Raw genomic sequence first — 26,925 nt, forward strand, 5'->3', positions numbered from 1 at the left:
CTAGTGACCAAAACCACAGATGTTTTAGTAACACACATAAGCAAGGAACTTAAGCAGGTCCATTGGATCAGGCACACCAAACTCCTCTGCATTTCCACTATTTGACTCAGGATTAGGCTTTCTTTATTTTTTTTCCTGACTACACACAGTGCAGTGAGTAAAAAAAGAACAATTAAGCACCACCGCTGAGCTTGTATCTTCTTCCCATGTTGCACACCCTGGCAACAAATCAATTTTGTCCTTTGCTGCAAGACATTCTCTCTGCTGGCTCAAAATTACTCTCCCAGAATCCTCTAGAGCAACTTTTTTTCCCCCTTCACAGTTCATCCTGCCAGTTGCCACTTAAGTAAAAAGCATATAGCAAGCAATAACTTTGTGTTTTCCATTCCCTCTAAAGGTTAACTATAGGTGAATGTTTTATTCTTTATAACAAGTAATTGACATGCACGAGCCAACTTTCTGTTCAGAACATAATTTGTATTCTTGAGAGATCTGTGCGTGTTCTTGTTCATATTGCTTCTCCCCTGAAGGGATCTGGGAGGGGGAGGAGAAGCTTTTAAAGTTTGGCTCACAAAAGTTACAGAGAAAGATCTAGGCTTTCAGCTCCATCAGATAAATGCTAATGTAACTGCACCATGTACAGTACAGTGGCATATACTGATAGGAAAAGAACAGAGTAAATAAGGGGGAGGGAGAAGGGGAGAAGTCAGCAGGCAAAACCCCCAGAATACTCAACTGTTCAGGCAAGCTTGCTGCTAAAATATAAATCATTAGGAACTTTGATCCCAAAGATTGGTGGGCTCATTAGAAATAAAATTCAGGTGGGAATTTAATGAAAGCTTTCTAATGAAAAGTTGATGTAGGTCTTCATAGCTTACACCTGGGTACTTGGTCAGCATTTGCTTAATCAAACTTATAGATATGATCCCAAGATCACTGAAATTAGATTTATTTCACTCACTTCAGTGAGTTTAGAATGAAGTTGAAAAAAGCACCATTTTAATGGGGGTGTGGCAGGGACTTTCACAGAGCATACTTTTTTCTTTTTTTAATAAATCAAGAGTCTTCTCATGTGGTTACATCTTCTTGTGAGAAGATCTTTTTAGAATTTTAGTTTAAAAAGAGTGTCAGCACATATGCAGCCCCTGTAATTCAGAAATAGCTTGCGGGTTGTGGTCTCCTCAGTCAGGCTGATAGGTGTGGTGGGTACAGCTGTGTAATCCTTATGATGCTGGCATCTGTCAGCTGCCACTTTAATTTTACCACACAATAGTGATTTTTTATTTTGCAGTGATGATCTTCAGTCCCCTTCCATATGTTTTTTTTTTTTTCAAAATTAAGCAGACCTAACACCCCCTTTAGCAAACAGAATATTTTTAAAAGCTAATGTAAATCATATATAGATACTTGATATTCACACTTTAACCTACAGGGTAGTTCCTGCTGACCAGCAGTAACCCCTCCCTTAGCTTGTTACATTCAAAGTTGTGGTTTTGAAAGAGTGAACAGTATAGTTTTACTGAAGAAAATATAATTTACTGGCAGAACTGGGACAGGATTATGAATTAGGTGCACATGATCATGGCCATTTATGAGATTTAGCTAGTGGAGTCTTCATGCTACTTAGGTTACAGTATCCTCTTTGTAGCCTGCTCCTTGCAGTTTCCTGCTGCACCCACCAACAAGCATTCCCCACACAGAGATCCCTGTTGTCTACTAAAAACTACTCTAAATATTAAGGAACTAAGGCAACTCAGGCAGTCTAAGCCACCTATCAGGTACAATAAAAGCCTGAAAGAGCACCACATTCTTTCCTCTCACACTTTATTTCAAACAGGTGTGCAAAGGGAACATATCAGAGAGATTTAAATAGGTTAAGCAGACTGTGAATTTCCATCTACGCTTGGTCTAATTAAAGCTATGAACATACGTGAGACTGAGAATTTTGTTTAGAGTAATCCCCTTATCAAAGCTGTCATATGCCAGGAAATGTTAGAAGCAGAGTTGCTTATTCCCCGTGTTCTTGAGCTACTGTGTTTGCCATTTAAATATCAACATTTCTCAACAGCTTTCAGTTTTACCCACAGAGGTTTTCCCACAGTAACTTCTGGCTGACTTGTGAGCCCCTTACTCATACCAGTGATTAGTTAATTCCACAAATGCAATTGGATCACATTTAATTATGACTGCATCAACATAAAAGGTTTCCAGCCCTTTAGGACTAACTCAAATAGTGCTATGAGATAATCTCCCAGAGGCTGTGATCACCAGACTTTTTTTTCTACTTCTGTTTGTGTGAAGGATAACCCACTGCCACCACAGACAAGTGACAGAATGTTCTTATTGCAAGCCACACTAAGCATGGGCTTGGGTTTGTTTTTTTTTCTATGGGTATCTTCCTACAAAGAGCTTTCTCCCCCTTCTGAGTCTTACATTCTACCAAAAAAACAGAACTTTAAGGTCTAGGGTGCAAGGATTTTCCCAACTTTACACCATCTCACTCACTGCACTTCCAAGCTTTGCACCTCTAGCCAGTATTTGCACTTAAAAATAATTAACAGATTATACAGAAAAAATATTTATGTGCTATTTATGTACCACAGGCATGTCTTCAGGCATCTACTGAGCTAGGGCCTCCTGTTAGACACTGGAAGGATATAAAATGTCCTTTTGACTCCCCTCACTGTTATATGTTTCTTCCCAAAGGGCTCTAGAGTGAGTTCTTACATGGATGCATGTAAGTTCTCACATGTGATTTCACTGCAGTCAGTGACATTATTTTTGAGATTAATTAATCATCACTGTGGAAAAGCACTCATATTCATGTTCTTATTAATGAAAGGAAAAGGGGGAAAAAAGCTTTTCAGTACAGGGACTACAATCCTACACGGAGAAGCAGTTGAAGGCCAGGACTGGAAACAAGTGCTCATGTATCACACAAGTTCTCCTGAGGCCCCTGAATTGGTCCCAGGCTAAATCTATACAGACCACAGGGCTCCCCATTCCCCTAGGGCTCCTTTTGTTGGTGTCTGAGAGACAGATTTCCCTCAGCTTTTGCCTGCAAGTTACAAAGCTTGCTTTTTTAAGAACTGCTATGTAATAACCTAAAATAGCCTGCCCCATCTATCCTTAGTGCAGCCAGGCAGAGTTCCTTCATAGTATCTGTCATGCCTAAAAATATTCCTGTTGTGAAAACAGAGACAGAGATGTCTGGGTTTGTGTGCTGTGCCTGTGTGTTTAATGTACCTGTAAGTGCATGTGGAGATAGTCTGAGAGTGAGCTCCCTCATCCTCAAAGAGTGAATGCTGTACTGAAGAATTATTTAAAACAGTGAGCATCATGATAAGGGCTTCATACCTGTTTCTGAGTATCTGTCTATAGCTCTACTGCTGCACTATAAAGATATCGAAACCAAAGCAGACAGTATGTAAAGCAGAGCAGGGAGTACCTCTGATTTCTAGACTTGGTAAACTTGCAAAGCTATGGGCAGTGCTGCTCACAGTAATACTTCACAGGCATGAGAGAAATACAAAGAGCAATGAGGCAGGCTAAGCCTCATAAGGGATGTTTGGAAAGAAAGAAACTAAAGGACAGAGCAAAGTAGGTTAGATGTACCTTGACTGGCGTGTAGAGGATGACAGTGGTGAGGTCACAGTGACAAGACAGAAAAGCGGGAGGTGTATTAGATCACATGTGGTTTTCCTTCTCTGAAAGTTTTAAGTCATAGAAAAAGCCCATAAAGGAATCAGATATGGCCATACAGAAACAGGAACTGATGAAAGAATTTAAAATTCTCAGGGTAGAGGAAAACCCTATTAGCTGAGTGTTTCTCACAGGTTTTTTTTTCCCCCTTCTTGCTTTCAAAATGATGGTATGTTCAGCTCCCTAACAGAGGCAAACTCTGCAAGTGAACCTCCCCACTTTAGGTTTTTTAAGGTACAGAGGGAAGCAAAAACCATGCAAGCACAAACACAAACACCTGCTGAGTTTAGGTGAACAGAAAGAAACAAAAGAAAGGATAAAATAAAGAAAAGGCCTTGGTTGTCTCCAGTTCCCTGTGAACCTAGTCCAGGTCCCCACTGTTGCTGACTATAGTGCAAGACAGGAGTTTCTGCAGGATGCCCAGATTGTATGACAGGATGTTTATTTCTCACAAGTGCTATCTTTACATCCAGTGTTGCTTTGAAACCTTCTCTGCTTCATAGTTTCTTTAGTTCTACAACCAGTATCTCCATGCACTCACCCTCTGAGACTGCTGAAAACTACTTCTAAATTCCCTGGAGGGAAGGACACAATTAGATGAAGGAGTGCTTTCCTGCTCAGTTCTGGACACAGAACCCATAACCCTCCCAAAAAGACTGTAATTTACCCTCTTGAATGTCCTGATTTAGTTCAACTCCATATAGATAATTAACATTTTAAAAAGATTTCTAAAGTCTGTGTCATAGCCTGTAAAATGCTTTGGCACATGCAGAGAAATTTAGGTACTCTCAGGTTAAAACAGTTTTGGCAAAATAAAGAAAACCAGAGGCAGTAATAAAAAGTCTGAATCCTTGAAAGTACATGATGTGTTGTTCCCCATACATTAGGCTGCAACAAGTGTGTTGATAGGCAACATTAGATATGCAAGGATGAAGTAAATAAAAACCCCAAGGATGATGAAGTAAATATTTGGGTGTATTAGCTAGCTGTTTGGGGGTATTTTGCGTTTTTAAATTTGTTTGTGCTAATGTTTGAGTCCAACTTGCCTTCTAAAAAAAGATAACTGAAATGATCTGTCTCCTGCCCACAGTCATCTCCTCCATCAATATTTTTGCTTATCTCTCTTCTCATGTTTCATGTTGTTTCAAGCAGCTCTTTAGCAAGCCACAAAAATGTTCGCTATCCAGCTAGGCTTAAGTGGACCCCAGCTGAAGTAAATACTCCAGGCATATTATCTCTCTTTTCCATTTCTTGGTTAGTATTCTTTGGGCCTGCTACATGTAGATCAGGAATCTTTAAAATGTTGAGTGAGGGAACCATGCATTACAGAAACTCTTGCTTTCACAGTGCTGTGTTTCTATAGTAACCACCTTATTAAAGCACTGCAGCCATCTGCTTTAAATACTACACAAGACCATCAAGACTAGCTTAAAACAATATCACATGTTCATAAAATATTAAAACTAGAAACAAAAGGAAAGAACTAAAGGAGAGAGCTTTTTCCTGTTCCTTCAACCTAATCTTTGAAAAAACCCAAACACTTGTTTGTTCTTTTTAGATAATGTAACAGTTTGTGCCACTGCTTTACAAAGAATGGTGGAAGTGGCCACACTTGCTGCTGGTGGCATAAACTACAACTTTCTGGGATGTTGCATAAACGAACAAATGAAAAAGATAGCTTCTTGGGGTAGGTGGTCAGTCTGTACATGTTCCTGGTAAGAGATTTTCTGGACCCTGTTTTTGCAGCACTACTCTCAGGCATACTGTGGTGAAGTCTACAGAGGAAGGAGCATTCTAATGGATCTAATGCTCTAATGGATCACCAGAGCCTCACAAAAATGTGATTACTTAAGATCCCCCTACTATGCAGTTCCTCCTCCCTGATGACACCAACTTCTCTGTTTTACACACTCCCTTTTTTTTTTTTCTGAAGTTCTCAGGGGGGTTTCTTGTATTGGTAGCCCAAGGGAAAGGTCTCAAGGCAGGAACAATCATAAGCAAAAACACTGAATGAGGAATAGGAGTTCCTGGAGTTAGAGTGAACATCAAGCTGAGCAGTTATGTCAACCTTTTTGAGGAAAAAAAAAGGCAATTTTTGCACAGGCTCTTTTTTGTGGCTTTGTCAGGCATGAAGTTACTTTTTTTCTTAAGCCTTGGCAGGGCTTCAACTGGAATGCTTTATCTGTCCAAAAGGCAAAAATGTTCGTCAAAATGAGAAGCCTTTGAAGAGTACAGAATCTCTATTAGCAGAGGTCTTCTAGAGCAGATTGTCCACCTATTTATCAAAAGTGCCAGTTTTATGATTTGGCTGTCTTGGGAGAAGAAGATGGAACAAATGGTCTCTTCCATGAGTATTTCATACAACTCTTAGGAACAGCTTGTCCATCTTTCTTACTGCTGTGCACTGGTACAGGGAAAGGCTGTTTAGTATATCCTGATGAGAATTTTTCTGGATAAGGGTGCAAGCAAGTTTGAATAGGCCAAAAAGGAGTTCACAAAGGAGAGATACTGGCCACTCTTCCTCTCAAAATTAAACTAACCCAAACTTTCCACATCAAAACTTTACACTGAAGCATGACATTCTTTTGCATGGAGTTTCATAGAAATTGCCATTCTTGAGACAATTCTGCCCATACTCTACATTTGTAGACCTACAGCAAGGATTAAAAAAAAAAAAAAAAAAAAAAAGGCTGCCAGGATAGTGAAACATAAGTAGAAGAGAAGGTCTGATTTTACTGCTTCTGGTGCATCTCTGTTATCTCTGTTGAATTCATGAATCAGAGTTTCTGCAGCTTGGCTGTTAAATATATGCAGCTGCTTTCTTTCATTGATATATAATTTGAGTACTAGAAATAGGATTTTCATCATATTTTGAAGCTTTGGAGGTTGACCATGGCCAAAGTTGGGCTGGTTGGCAAAGCACAGTAGTGTTTCTTGTAGGACTGAAAGACATGGGAAGAAACCTCAGCACCTCACTGGTTTAATTCTGTGAATATGAAGAAGAGCCATTGGTGGTATGGCTCAGCCATTTTTTGTTTTTAAACTCACTCTGTAAGGTAGGGTTTTCTCCTTTTCCTAAAAACATCTCTGGGCATTTTACCCCAGCACTGTAAAACATCTGAAATGCTCCTTGTTCCTTTCACTGTTTTTTTTTTTGTTTGTTTTTTTCCTCTTATTCACATAGTATAGTTCTTGTGACTCTTGAATTTACAGGACTTGTCATGTTTTTAAGTAGGTTGATGGGAAATATTTTTTTGCCAGTGGTTTATGCTGAACATGTATTTTGAAGGTCTGTTGCATGCTCCCACCTTGCCTTTGAGTGCTGTGGGCAGTTGTTAGTGTAACTTAATATATTGCCCAGCAGGTGTTCTGTACATTTTATTCTCTGTGCACAAAACCATTAAGCAGTCTGTCTGTTAAGGAACCATCTTCTGCTGAGAAAAAAATGAGTAAGAGAGACAGAGGAACAATTTGACCCCTGTCTGTCTACCTCCTAGGTCAGGAAGTCCTCTCACTGCCTCATTCAGTGCTTCAACTTTTGGAGCACAATTGATCTCCAACTCAGATCCTATCCAAGATTTCCAGTTCCAAGAGACATTAATACAAAACCCTTAGGTAAATACCAGAATGCTGTTTCATCTCTTCTCCATCTTCGCCTGATTTTTGGGTAGATTGGCTTTTCAGAGGGGTGAGGAAAGAGTATTGACTGAAAAATATGAACTGGTGAATAATTGCTTGCTCTCTCCCCCACACCTAGGTAGCAGAGAGAGCTGTGGCTGAAAATAGTAGTTTATTATGGCAAGGGATTTTCTTCCCCAAACTGTGCACTGTCATGGTTGTAGATCAATCCATCTAAGTATAAGAAAAATCAAAAGTCCTAAGTCTGTTCTCTGAGAGTTGAGTAAAACTCCTTAGTAAGACTTGCACCCATGCATCTGAAGACATAATTAAACTTTAGGTGTGCCTTTTGCTGAACCTGTTAAACAAGATTTCCACTGCTTTTTTACCCAGAGGACAAACCCATGACAGTCTGTATTTATTTTGAGATACTCATCTAAACTGACACAATGGCAGTATTTACCCTGTAGCATACAATGGTAATCTTACACTGTTCCCTTACCTCCAGCCCCCAACTAAAAGCATTGAATAAAATAAACTTCATCATAAGCAACACTTCTTCTCTTGTGAAGAAGTGCTAAAAGTGACTAAAAGAAGCTCTTCATATAATGTAAGAAAATATTATAAACAATAAGAACATTCCCTGAGTCAAAGATTCACCAGACAGAATTTGCCTATCTGTATAGTCATTACACTGGTTAAGTTAAATGTGCTGGTAAAGCTCACAGACATCATAAATACTAATAATCTAGTCCTTGTAAACCTCAGTACTTTCTGATTCAGGACGATTTTAAAAGTGCTTCAAGGTTTCTGAAGGAAGACTCCAGAGAATGCACAATGATGTACCCAAGAGGAAAGCTATATACATTAAGGGATGATTTTATACTAAGGCTCCAATTTTCCTTTCTCCCACTCTGCCCATACTTGTACAGTTTCACAGTAAGGTGGATTTGCTTTTTTTCAGGCAGGAGAAATGCTAAAAAGAGTTCTTCAAATAGGAACACAGCAATGACCTATTTTCAGTACTTCCATTCTTATTTCTAGGTCTATTATATACAGTATAATGAACATTGTAATGAACATTCAGCAGTGAAAAGACATCAATAACTGAGCAAGTACATTTGCTTACATTCTGAATACAAGATTAAAAACAGTTAGGAGACTGGACAAAACTGGCAATGGGTTAAGGGCTGACCTGCAGAGCAGTTCCCCAGCTCAGGCTAGAGCTATCAGAGACCACATGAAATGAGCTAGTGACAAAGCCAGAGTGAACACATCATGCTTTCTTGTTTCATTTTGTTTACATAGCAAAGAAACTTTGCAGGAATTTTGACAATTCTAATAGAGTTGGAAAAGATGATATCTATACTTGGAAAAAAATTATTTAGTAGTGGGATTGAACTGTGTTGCAGAAGAAGCATGGAGAAGCTCATAGTGTGTCTTTCCTATAGGCTTTATCATTATGATATTTACAAACACTGAGATGTATTACAATAACTAATATAAAATAGAACTACCATCTTTCTACCATCTCATCTACCACCATTTCTGAAAAGTCAAACTTTCTATTTGGGAGGGGAAAGAGAATGTTTTATCATTTAGGAGGCTTTTGCAAAGCTAGGATTAAATTCTTCAATTCCAGAAGTGAAAACTGGAAGTGATTTTTAACAAGGATGGGTTATTTTTGCTCATTTAGCAGCTTTTTCAAGAAAACCCTGATTATCTTAAGCAATCACTCACAGTTATAGTACCTGTCTTACTCCATATACATGTATTTTTGAGACAACTTTAAGAATGCTAGAATCTGTCAAAAACTAATTGTTGGATCACGTACTCCACTTTACTAGAAACTGCGTACTTCTAGAAAGCAAACTGCTTTGGAGTTCTTTAGCATACAATACAAACTTCTTTCGAGAGCTTCAAGGGTGAGGAAGGGATACTTTCTTTTTTTCAGTAGATATGTACTGTAAAAAATATACATGTGAAAATAGAACATGGGCATTTGACAGCTGAGCACTCAGTGCTTGGTTTGCTGAAGCAGCGTTTCAGCTATGCTTTTTTTTCTTAAGGCCCACATCAAAAAACCAAATCAGCCACATAGTGGTATTCATATTTTGTAGATGGAAGTTTTTCATTTGAAATTACCAAGGCATCTTCTTCCTAAATGGATGGTCACAGCCTGACTACAAAGCATTCATTAGTGCCTGAGTGCAAGTGTTAATAAAGGAACAAAAAAGGAACTGTCAGTCAGGAACTACATGATCATGCAGTGTTCTTTTCTTTTAGCCAAAGTATGCCAGCTTTGCATTTTCTTCCCGTTGTGAAAATTTTATATGATCAGTTAGTTCAACACAGAAACAGACTTAGAGTGCTGAAGAATACAGTCACTTCTATCCCTGAGTTGCTGAATCACTTACGCGCCGCGCCTGCTAGTTAATAGTAGTTATTTTTAGTTTATGCTGGAAAACGCTCTTATGATGGCAATGATACTTCAAAACGGTTTGGGAGCAAAATCATCTGCTTTGAACATCTCTGAGAGGCTGCGCTGGTAGGAGCGCCTCGCTATTCGTTCCCAGCGCTGGCGATCTAGGTCAGCCTGGCGCACGGGATGTGGCATTGGCTGCCTCTTTCATAACTGCCCGTAAGAGTTCTGGGGTCATGTTTGTAAACACTGCTGCCATGTGCGCATAAGCACGTGGCGAGACACCAGCATGACCTGGAGTGCCAAAGCCGAGAGGTAAAGCTTGGCCGCCAGTGTGATGTCGCTAAGCCAACCAGTGCCAGCGGCCCGGCTGGAGCACAGCCCTTGCAGCCCTGTGAGATACCGCGGCGCGGTGTTTGAAGGGCAGGTGGGAACCTTTCTCCTGTACGTGGCACACATGGACGTGTGCTAATGTTGATGGTAGCCCCGCAGGTTTGTCTGTCATTGTAAGCAAATGGCAGTGCTGAATTGTTCTTAAGAAAAATGGAACTCCTTTCTACCCTAAGTCACTAAAATTGGAGCCCACATGGTCCCAGAACACAATGCAAAACTGTGGCTCTCAGGGAAAAGAACTGTGTATGGGCGCATTGCCAAAGTTTCCAAAATGACTTCAAAGACATATAACAGAGACTTTGTGTCTGCAATAGCTTTTTGCTGGCTTTGCGCTGATGAAATTAAGACCACGTTTCAGGCATTTTGAGGAAGTAGCTCTTAAATTATTTCTGTTTATCAGTAGAAGTTGCGTGATATGGCCACTACAAACAAAAGTCACAAGCCTTTCGTTTCCTCTTAACGAGAAATAAGCAGATCCAGCCACCCAAACCTATGCAGTTTTATCTCATGCTGGCCACACACTTTATATGCTTCAAGAAAAATAACCAAAACGTGACAGGGGGAACAGTTTGTGGTCAGTGTCCCTCTCCATTATAGCAGCTCTGTTTCAAGCACAGCTGTAAGTCTCATTTGCTTTGACCTTTCCTGGGAGAGCTGAGAATAGGACAAAGAGTTAAAGTGTTACCAGTCTCTGCTGAGTCCGCACTTTTCAGCCAGGCAAGCCAGAGAGGGGGCTGGAAGAGGAGGGTGTGCACACAGCAGAGGGTGAGCAGGAGGGGGTGTGGGGAGGGAGAGTAAAACAAAAGGAGAAAAATAAACTGTGCACACCCTGAAACAAAACAGGGGAGCGAGTATAGAAAAAGTGCTCGTCTTTGAGGAACAGGAACTTTTCTATTTGTTTCCCTCCATGTAGTTATATCTTGTTATCTGAACTCAAGGTATAGTAGATATATGAGTCCTTGAATTCTGAACTGGTGAGGAGAGTAGCGAAAGTAAGTGAATACAATTTTAGCTGAGCAGCTGGAAAGAAACAGGCTTTGTCTTTTTGTGCCTCAGCTATGGGAGGCCATTTAACGCTGCAACACACAGCTGTTCAAACCTCTTTCTTACTGTACGTCAGTGGCCTGCTAAAACAAAGCAGAACTAAGGCAGTCTTCTCTGAGTGATAATGCAACTCTGGTTTTAAATGCTAGCTGCTCCAAACTACTTGTATTTTGTTGTGCTCCACCTCTTAAACCTGGATAAGAAGTCGTCCCTGGTTTGTTGGTGGGAAATAAAAAAAAAAAAAAAAAGCATCCATTAATTTCTGTAGGCTTTTTGAAATCCTGCCCTACTGTAAACGTTACCCAATTCCTCAGTAGTGTTTCTGGAAAGCAGAAAAGTACCTTCGTCACTCTTGTGTGTACATTTAGCTAGCGCTCTCCAGTGCTACTACACTATCAAGCAATGAAGTTTCTATTTTTGACTCACTGTGGACGATCTCGCTCTGAACCCCTGGCCTGAATATTGCTTAAATGTAAAATGAGCAAACCTGAACAAGCCAGCAGCCTCCACACCCCATCACAGCTCTGCCTCTAGCCACGAGTGCTACAAGCAGCCAAGACTGTGGGTGAAAAACAGAGGTCTCACAAGCTGCAGTGTGGCACCCAGTAGTGCCTGGGGACACCTAGGAGCGTGTTTGTAAGCAGCATGGCCACGTGCACATGAGCCACATGAGCTTGGCTGGCTGAACCTCCAAACTGCTGTGGGGAGAGGAGCAACTGTGGGAGGCAAGTCTGAACGCCCTGCTCCATCTTTTTCCAAAGTAGTTTGCAGTGGTATTGTATCTCTAAATGTGGCAGGGGAAAATCCATCTGTCCTTCACAGTCAGCTGCATCTGCCAGCGTCCAGAGATGCTGCACAAGCTAAATTACCTATTGGATTTTATTTCCAAATGCAGTTCATCACGGATTGTATCACAAGTCGGTGAATGTGAATGTTAAATAGTGTGGGCACTTGGTTAAATGCACTATGTAACCAGGCAGGCTGAGCTATGACTATGACCCACAGCAAAGGAATTCTCAAAGGCCAGAGACACTAAAGCTTACCATCTCCAATTCAGGTCTAGGACATGAAGGCAGACTCTTAAATAGAAAGGTATGAATGCTGCTATGGTTAATGTCAGGTTAACGCAGCTTTGTGTATTCCATCTCCAGCACAGAGATTTCTGACAAAAAATTAAAACTGGTTTTATTTTGATATTTTTCCCTCCTTTGAGCTCTGCTACCAAGTGTGATGTCAACACGAAGGTTCATGGTCCCTGACAAACCTTTAATTGATAAAACAGATCAAATGGGAATTGTGTGGTAGATTGGAGCTGATGGGACTGTGGGAAATCTTGCTTGAATGAATAGGAGGATCAAGGGTATTAAAGGGAGTTAACTGGAGTACTTATAGAATGTCATAACTGTTTCACACACTGATTAACTGACACAACCTACTACTTTTAATTATTGTTATTTTAATTATTTGTTTGGAGGTACATGAAGGTACATGAAGGTACACCTACAGTGCCAGTAAAATGGAGATAACATTCTTCCCTGCATCCTTTCTCATTTGCAGTGGAGAGTTTAAACAGTGCCACAAAGCAGTGAACAAAAAGTCATCCTTTTCCCTGAGGAGATTTATTTAATTTTAATTTGCTGAGTTGTTTTGGATAAGCACTGCTGATTTAGAGGTCTGAAAGTTTGTGCAGCAAAAACAGAACATGTTGTCAGTCAACAGAAAATGCTACTGAAAACCAAATTCTAAAAAAAGTGAAAAGCATCAAGTTTCTGTTTCTTAAAATTGATACTTCTGTTATCTTAGTAAGCAGAGAAAACGATCAGTAAACTTCTGAATGAGCAGGAAGGAGGGTATCATGGGTAAAGCACTGGGGTTTAGGAGATACGGGTTCAGTTTCCAGCTACACCACAGCTTTCCTGTAGGTCTTCTAGGGTTAAGAAAAAAAAAGGCACAGAAATGAATGACTCCAGCAGAGTTTGTACCACATTGCATGATCTCTGTGTGCTTTGGCTCTCAGTTGTTGCTTATTAATTTTGTACCCTTTCTCTCTTTCTTTGCATGTTTTGCCTGCTCATTAACATCAGCACCCTGGGGAAAAGGCTGCAGCAGTGCTGCTTAGGAACTCCTCTGACACACACACACACGTACACACAGAGAGCAGGCACTAATAGCAGCTTTGCTTTATTTACTGCAAATATTTAGTTTTTTGAAAGGGAGCTGCCTGCATCTGCTATAAACAAGAGTTACTAACACTCTGGCCCCTTGTGTGCTGCCAGACCCTTTTTCTCTGCCTCTTTTACTGAATTAAATAGTAAGACAGAACAAAAATGGCTTATGTTTGTACAGCCCCAAGCACAGTGGGATTCTGTTTCGTGGCTGGGATATGAGGTGCCTCCTAATGTGCAATAATTAATTTCACTCTATCCAGTCTCCTTATATTTAGAAGCATCAGAGTTGCCATCCTGAATTAGACTCATGCTCCAGCTTGTCCAACAAAGTATCTCCAACCAGCTCATTGTTTCAAGAAAAAACAGGTATTCTGTTAGTAGTTAGACCCACTCTTCCAGAAGCATAACTTCTTATTCATCAGCTAGAGTCTACATTTTATAGCAAAATACACGTTAACTTGCAACTGCTTTGAAAAGTTGGGGTTTCTGAGTAGAACTTAATATTTTACCTTCTATACCACTAGTCTTTCCATCCATTTCTTTTCCCTGTGTTGTGTGTTGTCCCCCCTCCTCCGCCCTCCCCAAAAAAAAAACAAACCCAAAAATACTTTTCTTTTCTCAGTACTACAAAGTATATGACTGACTAGGTGCTTCACTGCTCCAAGTGTCTCTGGTATAGCTTGGAGAGCCCAAGGAAAATGAATAGGGCTTTCTGAAAATGGCCGTTTGCAGGCTCACAAGTCAGCTGACACTGGGGAAAAAACCCCACCTATACTTAATGTATTGTCAACTGTACAACGTAGACGCAGTGGAAAAATAGATAGAAATCTGCATTTTCCTACCTGGTTTCTCACTTCTCAGGCACTACACACAGTAATAGAGAGAAAGAAAACAGATCAGCACAGTTCTTGATTTTCTTACTGCTTTCTCACACCTACAGGAGCCTCTCTGCATAAGGATTACAGGGAAGCAGAAAAGTACAGGTCTAAACATATTTAAAGAAAACAAATGTTGCATGTAAAGTATGGAAAGCACCACAGAAACAACAGAGAACTGAAAGGCTGTATTTTTCTGCATTTTGCAGTTTTCATTTTTATGAATATCAAGAGTTTTTTTTCCCTATTTGGTCTGTATTTTCACTTACTCCTATGTATGTGATGTGTACATTGCAACTACCTGTGCATGGAATCATGGAATAGGAAGCACACTGCCATACACTTTCCTTCACACAAAATGCCTACTAGATACACAAAATTAAATAAGTGTTAAATCTGGCCCTATCCAGTTGTTCAGCTTTCATGTTTTTGATTTTTAGTGTTGCCATTTAAGTAATACTTCAGAGCTTTTTTGGGCAGACAAACTTGAAATAGAAAAGCAAACAAAGGAGTGCAGAGGAAACATACTTTCTGAAAAGAAAGTCTGTTAAAATCTGTAATATGTGCACACACATATTGCCACTACTCCATATCCCAGGAAGAGGTGAAACCCATGTATGTGCCAGCTTTCATATGTTATCTTTTAGGGATAAATGGCATTCCTTTTATTAAGCTGTACATGCACTTGAAGCTTCATGGAAATACTCACTTCTGTGGTCTTTAACTTTGGGAAAACAGTAGAAACTCCTGTTTTATTGTAACTATTCCTTTTCCTCATTTTACTGTGAGCAGGAGAGTAATGCTGCTTGCACATGAGAAAATACGCAATCATTCTTTTCTTCTTTTTGCTTACATAAGAGCTGAAAGAGTTTTGTGTCCTTTGGCAAGTATAAAAATTTTATAACTTCAAAGAATGTGACTTCAAACACAAGTGAAGTAGCACTGAAAGAACAAACAGATTAAACAAAGATGAAAAATAGTATCAGGGGCATGAAATGGGGCTGAGTGTTGCATGAACAGTTGTTGTCTTTCATTTGAAGGGACAAATCTGGAAAGACACTAGAGGACACAGAAGATGAGGGCAAAACTCTCCCACCAGAATCAGGCCCAGGGTTAATGTTTACCCTTTGATTTCTGTAACAGTGCTAGAAGTGGCAAGAGAAGGAACAAATACCACAAACTCAGGAATGCCTTTGTCACGTATTCTCTCACATGCTTTACTCTTGCTTGCTACCTTCTGCTACCCAGCTAGTGCAAGAGTAATGGGAGCTGTAGGTAAAAAAAAGGCCAGAAAAGAAAATGAAAGGTGGTAAAGAGCTTACTGAAACAGAAGCAGATTCTGGATAGGACACAAATAATTTTGTCCTGCAAATGAGAAGACACCACTCAGTGTAATTACAAAATTACAGTGTTGTAATAGACATCAGCATAAAATGGGAGCAACCAATGTGAACATAAAACTGCTAGCAGAAGCCGTGTGTATAACAAGATCTGTGATCAGTCTTCCTATTCTGTTGCATGACAGTGAATACCATGATTCATCGAGACAAATTCAGAACATGGAAGAGGCATTTGTGCCAACTGCTTCCTCACTAAGAGGAGAAAACAGATCATAGGATTCATTTTGTAAAGCAAGTAAGCAAGTGATGTGCTTTGCAAAATGTCCTGAGTGCTTCCTGCAGAACTGCCTAAGAAAGTCTGAAAAATATGCATGGGACTGGATAAGGAGCATTAGAACCTCTGATAATAAAGTCTTACAGCACATGCAAGGCATAGGCTTCAAGTGTCTCTGAAGACCAGAACTGGCCTGACAGGTTTGGTTTAGATCCACAGGGGAGAGCATGAAACACATTGTGTGTGTGTGTGTGTCAGCTGGGAGCTTCTGACCAGCTACAGCGCATTTTCACAGAATCACAAAATTTTCATCTCTGCAAGGCATCCCCAATAATTAACACTTCTCCCTGCTCCTTCCCCCCCCTTTTTTTCTCCTTTTTTTTTTTTTTTTTTTTTTTTTTTTTTTTTTGAGCAACAGATTGGTGGCATTATTTGCTTGGTTGGATAAATGCAGAAATTTCCACCAAGCTTCATACATCTAATGGAGATCCGAAATTTGCCTTGCAGTGGTATAAGCTTTTGTAACAGCAACACTTCTTTGTGTCAACATGTCTCATTAAGTAATAAAGGCTTTCAGCTATTTGATTTTACTCATAGTTAGTAGGATTCATGATTTCTTTCTTGTTCTTTAAAAAGGAAATTGTTCTAGTATCCTAACAGGCACTGAATCATGCTTAATTAAGGAAAAAATATATAACCATTTACAGTGGGAGTCTTATATTGTAAAGAGCTGTTTTGTTTTAAAAGCTTTTGGGACTTGAATTAATTACACATTTTTAAAAGAGGAGGAGGGGCACAAAAATAATTTGAAACTTTTGCAACAATTCCCTTAACCCCCATCTCATACTTCGGGTCAGTCTGTTCCAGACAAACCCGTCAACTCAGCCCAGACTGCGCTCAAGCACCGAGGAAAAAAACAACAGCGTTCAACAAACGATCCAGTGGTCTAGAATGCAACACAGATGCAGAAAGCTCAGCCAAAACCCAAACTGTGATATGTGTTCTTAAAACTCTGCATTTTTTTCTTTCTTTCCCCCTCCTCTGTGTCCGTGAGGACTAGGGACATTCCTAGAACTCTGTCCTCACAGGCTGCGTCAAGGCAGCTGCTGAGGATGCTGGGACACTGTTTGTAAACACTCAAACCACGTGCACGCAACCGCATGGAGAGTCATCATCCTGACCTAAACCTACCCACTCTCCGTAAGCCGGGGTTTCGCTGCAATGGAGCCAAATCCTTTCCCAACACGATGTGACTTAGAGTAGCTCATGCCAGGACACTGGAACACAAACTTGGACTGCTGATGCATTATTGGCAAGGAGATTAGGCAGAAGAGTTGTTTAAATTTTAGTCATTGAAATGTGAGTTTAAGGACAGGGTAGCTTATGTAGAGTAAAGAATGCAGAAGATGTTCTTTATATACCTGCAAAAATTCAGCTTAAACCTGGAAACTTCCCCTCCCCTATGCACACACCTGGTAAAACCAACATTCATATTCTGGGAAAACATGTGGTATATATTTGAGGCTAGAGGTAATACTAGAATGGTAGAACATGTAAGGATTAATTCATGTTGTCTAAATTGCATCATAGTATTTAATCAGAGTGCAGATGGTACTGCCCTGGACCTAGGGAAGACACTTCCAAGGGGTATTTGGTTCTTGAGCTGGTTATCTTAGCTATCTAAACACTCACCTGCTCACTTCTTTGAAAATGTCTGTTGTGGTTCAACAAAACTTTGTGCTTGATTAGGCTTAAAATGCTGAATTATCCTTTCTTGCTGAACTTGACCATAGAACAAGCCTATTCCTTTCCACACTGCAACAGAAATGCCTCCTGTATTTAATTTTTTTATTTTTGTTTTAGTAAGAGGAAAAACACACACACAAGGAATTAGGTCAAATACTGCAAGCCTTTATTTATCTGTAAGAATAATCCTTCTGGGATTTCTTGCCATATGTATACTATGAGGCAACAATACTCCAACTTGGAATCCCCACCTCCACAGAAAACTTCGCTTTTTAAAGACAGCCTCAGTTTTGTTTGGGTTACTAAGATGATTCAGTGTTCTGGAAGGTGTTTTACAGAGGTGAACAAGCCTGCTTGAAAAGACAGACAGGAATCTAATTTTTATGGCTTTTATTTGTTAAAGTGTTTTTCGAAGCATAGCAATTGTCTTTAAAGTGACCTCAGATTTAAAATTCTTTACTGTGAAAAACTAGTAGAAAACTCTTTCTGATTCACCTATAAGTTAGGACTTTTTTTTTCTTCATTTCAAGAACAGTGTGAGATACATGGGTGAAATTAGTTAGCTGTTCTTTCTATATCTCAGATCTTGTTTTTCTCTACCTTCTTTCTCCCTGCTATGTAATGCAAGGCACATTTCCAGTATTTTAACCCGAACAACCTTTTTGGGTCAGTCATCAGCTGTCTTTGAGACTAGTCCAGCTGATGCTGGAGGGTCAGAATTTTATTCCTTAACCTCACCATCACTGCATCCACCCACTGAGCAGTTCCTTGGCAAAATGGGTGATTTCCCATATATATTTATATACATATATATATAGAGAGAGAGAGAGATTTTTTTTTTTAAAGCAAACTTACCTAGCCTAAGGTAAGGCAGAAATGATTTCTTTTCAATGGATGACTGAGGGGATGATTACTCATGGTACCATCTGTAAGGTTTTATCATCTAGGATTATTGGGATGAGGTATCAAATCAAGCATGTAAGCAGTGATGATAAAGTAACAACCAGAACTATGGCAACTTCTTAGTAGTTACTTATTCAGTGTTCAAAAGCATATTTCTGCTGCAGAATATCACTAAATGAGTAAGATGGTACTCACTGCCTTATGAAGTAAAGGATGAGAATAATGCTGCAAGTGTGATTGATTCATACAATTCTCTTTTTGGTTTTCAGCCATGATGAAGTCATATGCTTCATCTCTGTTCAGACTACAGCTTTTTTTTTTTTTTTTTTTTTTTTTTTTTTTTTTTTTTTTAAATAATGAATCATAGTACATCTCACTCAATTTCAGAACCAGCACATTGCCTTTCAAAATGATGTCACAACACTTAATGCTGCTGACTGGCTGCCTTAACAGCAATCAGAGAGCTGGACTAAATAAATACTCTATATTATTTGCCAAAATAATTTGTGGTTGTGTTCTCCAGCTCAGTTTCCAAGATAACCACCGACTCTACTTGAAACTTGGCAAGTTTGTTTCTACCACTTTCAGGCTCCAGTTGTGAAGCTGGCTTACAGATGCTGCTACCATGCCTAGAGCTACTGTGTGGGAGCCCAGTGAGGGGTCACCCCCTGTGACAAGCCAAATTTGACAGCTCTTCTGGAATTCCACCTTGACTAATTGTCAGCTTTTTATAAAGGACCTTACTTGGCTCCTGTAGAAATGCAAAATACACTTTCCACTTGGAACAAAAAGGAACAAGGGACTTAAAGTCACTGCTTAGGCACACCATGATAAAAACACTACTGTCCATGCAACAGGAGTGAGGCACTCCCTGTAAACCTGACCAGGATCAGTAACATTAATCCAACCTGACCTTCATGTTTTTTTCAAGCAGCAGATTTGTTCCAAAATATGATGAGGATTCTTCCCCCTCTTTTCTTTAGGGCCGTCTGGCTGTTGTTAGTATTTAAAGGAACACTGTGGAAGACACAGGCCAGCAGCATCTGAAGTGCTGGGGCAAGAAGGAACAGTCCCATCCGACTTTGGCAGCTGAAATGTCCATCCCAACAGCAACTACAGGTTCTCCCAATCCTGCATGCAAAACCCAAAACATTTACAACCTATTTCTGCTACCCAGTGCAGCACTGGTACCAACAAGAGACCTTGGAAATCTGTCCATCATAATAATTCAATTAACTCCACAACAAGCACACATTTCTTGTTCTTTATACAATGCTGACATGCCAAAATCTAAGATCATGTGCACTATATCAAAACAATACCAGTTTTCCTGGCTAAAAGCCACCACAATGCCAAACTTCTCGTTAAAAACCTTACTACCAACTGTGATAATTGGGTAGATTCAGGTGCCTCAGTGTCTCCTTTGGAAGATTTGTTTGGAATGGGCAAGACAAAACCACTTTCTGAGGTTCCCTGGATGTGTTCACAAAGGGTTTTTTAATGTCACTTCCCAAAATGTAATAACTCTCCACTGAAAGATGACTTTTGAGTTCTTCAATCTCACGTTAACAGCAGTTTAGTCCCACCACCAAAACACTGTTGTTTTCCACATTTCTGGCTTCCCTTTTTTCCCTCCTCCCCTTACCCTGGCTTCTAGATTTAAATGTTTTCTGACTTCACTGGCAGGGCTCATACTAAACTTTCCATGAGAGAGACAAAATACTGCCCGGCAGAGATTTTTTTTTTTTTTTCCATTGGTTCCAAATGGTTCCAATAGTTTTCTGCGGGATGAAATCCAAGATGGATACATTGTTTCAGAGAGTTAACAGCAGCCGTCAGATCCCCCTGAAACTCGACTTCAGACATTACTAATGACCATTGACATCTCCCTGTCGAGTATCTTCGGCAACCACGTCCTGTTTTGCTCTTTACAACCTCCCAAGTGCCATAGTGGAATACACATGCAGATCCACAAGCGAATGTGTGACTGCGCTCCCCCCCTGCTGCAGTTAAGTCAACCTGCCATTAACACGCGAATAGAAACGGCCTCATTAGCGACAACACCCACTGACCTGCTTTCACTAGGGACACTGTTATCGCCTCATCTCTGAAACTCTTAAACTTCACAACGAAAGGAAGAAGAAGAAGGAAAGAAAATTATTCTGAACATCTATTCAGAGCTGCCGATCGCTGCTCAAAGCCTGCACATTCGCATGCCGCTCATCATGGAAAGCAAATCTTGTGATGAGATCTTTGGCTGCAGCGTTTCGATGAAATCACGCTAGACCACATCACTTTTCCCTTCGCCTCACTCCGAAAAGGAAAATTACTTAGCAGAAAAGAGCCTGCTGAATTTCCAACGCTCCGACCGCGAGCCGAAAAGCCCTCTTTTAACTCTGGGCAGGAGGAGGAGTGCTGGGGGTGATTTAACGCCGTAAATGCCGCGGAGCGAGCGAGCGAGCGCACATTGCCCGCGTCCGACTCCGGCGTGGACAGAGGGTTGCTGCTCTTGTCTGTCATCTGGCGGGGAGCGAGCCTGCCCTCGCCGAGAGCGTTATTTCTCTCTTTCATCCCGCGACCACATTGTGTCCGGACGGCGGGGTGTAGCAACGCGGGCAAAACACGCGTGTGGATCGCCGCACGGAAAAAAGGAGGCCTCGCTCCGAGCCCCCGTCCGGCCCGCCCGCAGGTCTCCCCGCCGAGCCCCCGGCACCCGGCCCGCTCGCCGCCCCCGGCCCTCCCCAGCCCGGCCAGCCCCCGCCTCTCCCCGTCTCCCGGCTGCGCCCGCCTTTGTGTCCGCCCGGGGCCGGGGAGCGGCACAAAGCCGGGGCGCCTCCGGCCGCCGTGCCTGCTCCGCAGACAAAGGCGCGGGGAGGGGCGGCGATGCGGAGCCCCGGCGTCCGGCTCCGCGGGGAGGGTTTGCCGGCGCCCCCGCCGCCCCTGTCACTCAGCCCTGTTGGGGGACCCGCGGCGGCGCCCCCTCCTCGCCGAGCCCCGGCGGCGCGGCGCTGCCCCGCGACACCTCCCGGCGGTGCCGGGCGGGGAAGGCGGCCGGCGCGGGGATCCCGCTCTGACCTCTGCCGCGTCCCTCAGCCTCGCCGACATCCAGCACGCACACCCGGGCGCCGCGCTCCCAGCTCCTACAGCGCCGCCATCTTGCTTCCTTCTGCTCCTTGGCAGAAGCGCGGCCGGCTCCCGCACCAATTATGCGCGCGCGTGGCGCCTGACGTCGGCCGCCCGCCCCGCGCGCCGCCCCGCGCGGCTCCCCCGGCCCCCCCTCAGCGCGGCGCGGGGGCGCCCCCAGCACCGTCACCGGCCCCGCTGCCGCTCCCGGGGCTTGCTTTCTTCCCGGCTGATGACGCTCTTTCGGCCCTCTGGGGATTCCCGCCCCCGACCTCTTGCCCCCCCAACCCCGCCTTTTCTGCTTTCCGCGGTGGGTTCGCGGGGCTCAGCGGGGCGGAGGGTGCCGCCCTCCCACGCCAGTCCCCGCCGGGCCCTGTGGGACAGCCCGTCCCGCATCCCTCGCCCCTGCCCGCGGCGCTTTCCCACGGCCCCGCCAGCCCGGCTGCTCTGTCTCCCCGGGCTGCGAGGGGAGGGTTGGGGGTCAGCCCGGCACTGCTGGGTGACCGAAAGAAAAGTGTGTTTGGGGGGGAGAGGGGAATGGACGAAATCCCCTCAGGCTTCCCCAAACTGAGCCCTGTGCCCGCAGACCCCGGGCTGCCGCGGGCATCGCTCCCCCGGCGAGCTGGGCACTGATTCCCGGGAGCGGCCCCGCGGCTCGGTGCGGGACTGGCGGGATTAGCGGCTCCGTTCCCAAACCACGGGCTGGTGGCTCGCCGCAGAGAAGCGGAGCCGTGCCCGCCACAGCTGGAGCCGCGAGAGCTCCGGCTGCCGGTGCCGGTCCCCTCCGGGCGCCGCTCGCCGCCTTTCACCGGAGCCCTTCAGTGAAAGTGCAAAACCGCCTCTCTGGGCACCGGCGCCGGGCTTTCACCCCGCCGAAACACCGCCCGGACGGACCCCGGGGCTCCTCTCCAGCTGGTCCTGCTGCTTCCCCCTGCGCCAAGGAAAGCCCCCAGGCTGCTCCCCTCTGCCCTGTGCGGGACGCGTGAGGATTTTAGGAGAGCCTTGGCTTTCCGACCAGACCCTCTCCCCCTCTGCGGTGTGTCCTGCACCCCAGGGGGTGTCAGGAGAAGGTCTAGAGGTGCTGCGTTCCTCATGATGCCCAAGAGATGCTGAATCCCCATGTGTCCCCTGCCTGGCAAAGGCAGGCTGGTGAAAAAGGGCTTCAGCCAGATGACGAATCCGGTGCGTTTGATGCAGCTCAGAGTGATTTCTAGGAAGTTCAGGTCATCACTGAGTAATTTGTTTTTCGTGTCACAGGTTGTTGTCTGAGTTTTGGTTTTACTTCAATTTCTGTGAAACATTTCAGAAGTACGCTAGAGATTTTGCCATTAAAACTTGCTAAAGTAGCTTTGTGATGGTGGCAGGGTGTCACTTCTGTGCCTTTGCGAGGCGACTCGTTCTCCCCAGCCTTTGGAAAGGTGCTGGGCTGGCTGGCCCTATCCTGTAGGAAAATCCATGGGGTTTCTGACAGAGACCTTTGTGTTTACTTCTGCAGAGCTGCCTTCAGCAGCATTTCGTGCAGTCTAAATCTATATTAAGAGACTCAGGTCTCTCTCTTTTTGGAAGAGTAAATAATGCAAAAATTAGTCAATGTCTGCCTCAATTTTGCCTTTTTTTTTTTTTTTTTCTTTTCCTTTGTGCTTTCACAGCACTTGCTTGATTTCCAGCAGGCTTTAATCAGTATTGAAAACTCCTTTAAGTTTGCCTGTTTCATTAAAGCCTGGGGTTGCTTTATCTTTATCTCCTGGTTTGGCACATCCATCTGACGTGACAAGGAACAAACACGCTCAGTTTCTCAGTGGTTTCAAAGCGCTGTCTCGTCCCTAAGCTGCTCTTAGGGCACTGAAGACATCTCCATCCTCTGCACCGTGTTGTCCTGCCTAACCGGGGCTCGGCGCCGACAGCGTTTGGCGGGGCCTCTCTGTGCTTATCTTCAGCAATTTGCATTGCGCTGGGAGAGGCGACCCTCCTTTGCATGGCTCGGATCCCTCCCGTGCCCGTGAGCCCTTAATGCCTGGAAAAGGCAGGCGGCTGCTTTTGGCAGGACGCTGCTGCATTGGAGCAAAGACCTATCTCCCCTTTGCATGAGCCAGCAGCTACAAACTCGAGTAACTGATGGAGTGGGTAAAATGGAAAAAAAAAAAGAAAGAAAATCTGTCCAACAACCACCAAACCCAAAAGCCACAAGCAGGAGTTTGAAACTGAGCTGGGATTCTTTTGTTTTCTGACTGTGCTCCTGTCCTGAAGATAAGGGAACACTCCTGCATGTGTTACCTGCGCATATGAATGTGAGAAACGTGCATTTTTTAAATGCTTCCTAGCTTAGGTGTGATTCCCTTCCCTATTCTTTGCTCTCTCTCACTGTCTCTCTCTTTAAACTTTACTGCCCTAATGACAGCCTGTTGTAATGACCAGGCTCAATAAACTCGGGAGCAGTCCTGCTGAACCAGCAGTACTGTCTTGCACATTACTGGAGCCTCCAGCACTGCCAGCTTGTGCTCAGCTGTCTTGACCTACAAACATTCTAAGTGAACTGGTGCCATCCTGCTACATCGTGACAAACAAGCATCTTTTGGCTTCCAAGATAATGGCTTTCTGTTGTGCATTCCCCTGTCAAAAATAGGGTGCTCTACAATGCATATTTACTTGGTATCTGTTAGCAGCCTGATGGGAGGGACATGAACCTAAATGCTCCCTTGGAGTAGTTCTGTTCGCTTCAATGTATTTATTGAATGAGAGAGACATTTTGACCCATTTTGCTTTGCCTTATTTATCAAACGGGGAGAAAAGTGACTGAACATGACCACAGTGAGAAGGGACATAAACCCCCCCCTCCCCCACACTTTTTCACCCTTAAAGAATTGGGGGCAGAAAAATCTTTTACCTCTCAAACATGCTGCTCCCTGATTTAAGTTGTATGCATTCCTCAAAGCAAGTATCCGCTTTAAAAAACAGACATTCAGCTTCTTTGGAAATGTGCTGAAATGCACTTAGCTCAGTGTTCTGGAGCTGTTCCTAGAGCTATCCCAGCCACACCATTTTTCATGGGCAAAATGTCAGGTAAAAAGCATCCTGCAATTAGAGCGTTTGTGTGTACAGCGTGTAATTGCACACAATTAATCCAGCGGTTTCAAAGAGTGTGGGCCTTGCCCCTCTGCTAGAGGAAAACTTGCTCACTGTGAAGGATGTCAGGGTGGCCAGGATAAGAGTTGCAGCCAGATTCCTCCTGAAGCTGCAGCGAGCAAACTCGACTGACTTACTGAAGGAATGTAATGTACTTGGTCTCCTCAAAGCCCCAAATGAAACATCCAGAGATGTACAGTGCAGATAATATTTCATCCTCTACCCGGCATTGCAGAATAAGTGAGTTTATATTAGCTACCCACTTCACATAGCTTGAAGGGACGAATTGAACTCTGACTCTGAATTCCTGTGCAATAACCACTTCAGAGCCATAATTCAATTGTTACTACCAAGACTTCAACTTTTCATGTTGTTTTTATTCATGTTGTCTTGCCCCCATAATAAAGTGTGGACAGCTGTGTAAGGTGAGAGGAAAGAAATTTTCTAGATACCCCATTTCACCTCCTGGAGCAAACCTCTGGAGCCCAGAGGACTGTCTGCTGTAATGTGATGGGCCTGCAGAAAATCTGTCATGTCCTTTCCCCACACAGAAGACATTTGTCTCCGTCACGAGGGACATTGATTTCTCATGGGCCCATGTCTGGATCACAGCAGCATCCACCAGAAGCCCTAGAGGGACAAGGTGAGGGAAAGGCAGGAGGACCAGTTCAGTGAGCTGTTATTTTGCTTTGATTTATACTTTCAGCAGGGCTTTTTCAGGTCCTGACACATCTGCTCATCCAGCCTCAGAGCTGAGGGATCACACTGATGGCTGGGCCTGCAGCCACGCTAGCAGGCAGTGGGAGGTGGCCCTGCCAGACTCATATTGATGACAGGACACCACCTCACTTTTTCCCCTGAATCAAAGGTCACTATTTGTCATTTCTTTGCATTCGTACCCTGGACAGGAAGGGGCTTTTCCAGGACTGCACAAATGAGTTGTTGCAAAGTAAACATGTAGGAGTTTTGTTTGTTTGGGAGTGAGGTGCCAGTGGCTGGGATGCTGTGGTGTGTTGTCTGCCTAGTGCTGTCATTCTGTTGGTGGGAGATGTGTGTTTCCTAAGAGCTGTAGATGGCTCAGCTTTTAAACCCTTGGTGTTGGCTAGTGGATGGAGATGTCTTTGTGTTGCTCTTCAGTGTTTATGGCTCTAAGGTGACTGTAGCCTTGTGATTGCTCAGGCATTTATGGCTGGAAACCCTGAATTTTGGCATTCTAGACATCTGCTAGGCAATTCCTCCCCCCAGGATCATGGCTGGAATGAATGCCCTGGGGGAAGGAATCCCCTGGCAAAGGAGAAGGGGTAAGGGAGGCTTAAACAGAGGTGAAGCAGGAGGACCCTTTCTGAAGGTATAGCTTGTCCTTTTGGGATTCTAAGCTTGCTTTTTCATAATTGTAGAAGTAAAATCTTGAATCCTCCGTGCAAGAGAAACAGAAGCTCTACTCATGGGATATAGGGGAAGGTCTGGGCTGAGGGGTAGACACCAGGTCTGTGGTTACTCCTGAGGAGTAGCACTTTACTTTGTTGACTTCTGGTAATAACTTTCTAAGAAAGGGCCAGAAGCTGACCTGCAAAGGAAGAATGCTCAGCAGTGTGTATAGATCCTAGATGCACTGAGTTGGTGACATTCAGGATCAAAATCAATTCTTCTTGCTCTGCTCATCCCATTCCCCACCTTGTGACCATTGCTCATTTGTGTTCACTCCTAGACTGCAGCACCTTTGGGAAAGGCAGCAAAGCTGGGAAAACAAGTGCATCAACCCAGTACCACAGACCAACTTACACAGGGGGACAGGAGCAGAGTGCATGGTTACCCTTCCACAAAACACCTCCCTGTGAGCAGAGAGGGCAACCAGTCTCACTCCATCAGTCAGGCTTGCTGTGGCTGAGTATTCTCCCACAGGCAAATGCCTGTCACAGCAAAGTGTGGTGAGCTGTGCTGTGTTTCTGTCAAGTGCATTACACAGCCATCAGGTGGCTTGAAGCTACGCCATCAGTCAATCCAGCTCTGGGGAGGAAAACTGTGCTTTTAACCCTCCTCAGAACTGCTGAGCAATGATGTGCAACCAGGACTGCTGCACTACTGTCAGGTTCTGTATGTGACAATGTGCATATCTCACTGAATTTCTGGGCTAGAGCAACTGGTAGTTGTATCCATCCATTCTCTGATTATTGGAGGAATTAAAATTCTTTGA

The 26,925-nt window shown here is 43.4% G+C and overlaps 1 protein-coding gene across 1 annotated transcript in view; it reads right to left on the reverse strand.

Annotated features, from left to right (window-relative positions):
- TET2 (tet methylcytosine dioxygenase 2) overlaps positions 1–21,636 on the reverse strand; it is a 69,671-nt gene extending 48,035 nt beyond the window's left edge. The window contains exon 1 of the mRNA XM_083861752.1: positions 21,561–21,636. Coding sequence (XP_083717878.1) covers positions 21,561–21,590 — 30 coding nt within the window. The 5' untranslated portion in view covers positions 21,591–21,636. The remainder of the gene's footprint in view (positions 1–21,560) is intronic.
- Between the last annotated feature and the right edge of the window lie 5,289 nt (positions 21,637–26,925).

This window comes from Zosterops lateralis (assembly GCF_965231275.1).
Source record: "Zosterops lateralis genome assembly, chromosome: 5".
NCBI lineage: Eukaryota > Metazoa > Chordata > Aves > Passeriformes > Zosteropidae > Zosterops > Zosterops lateralis.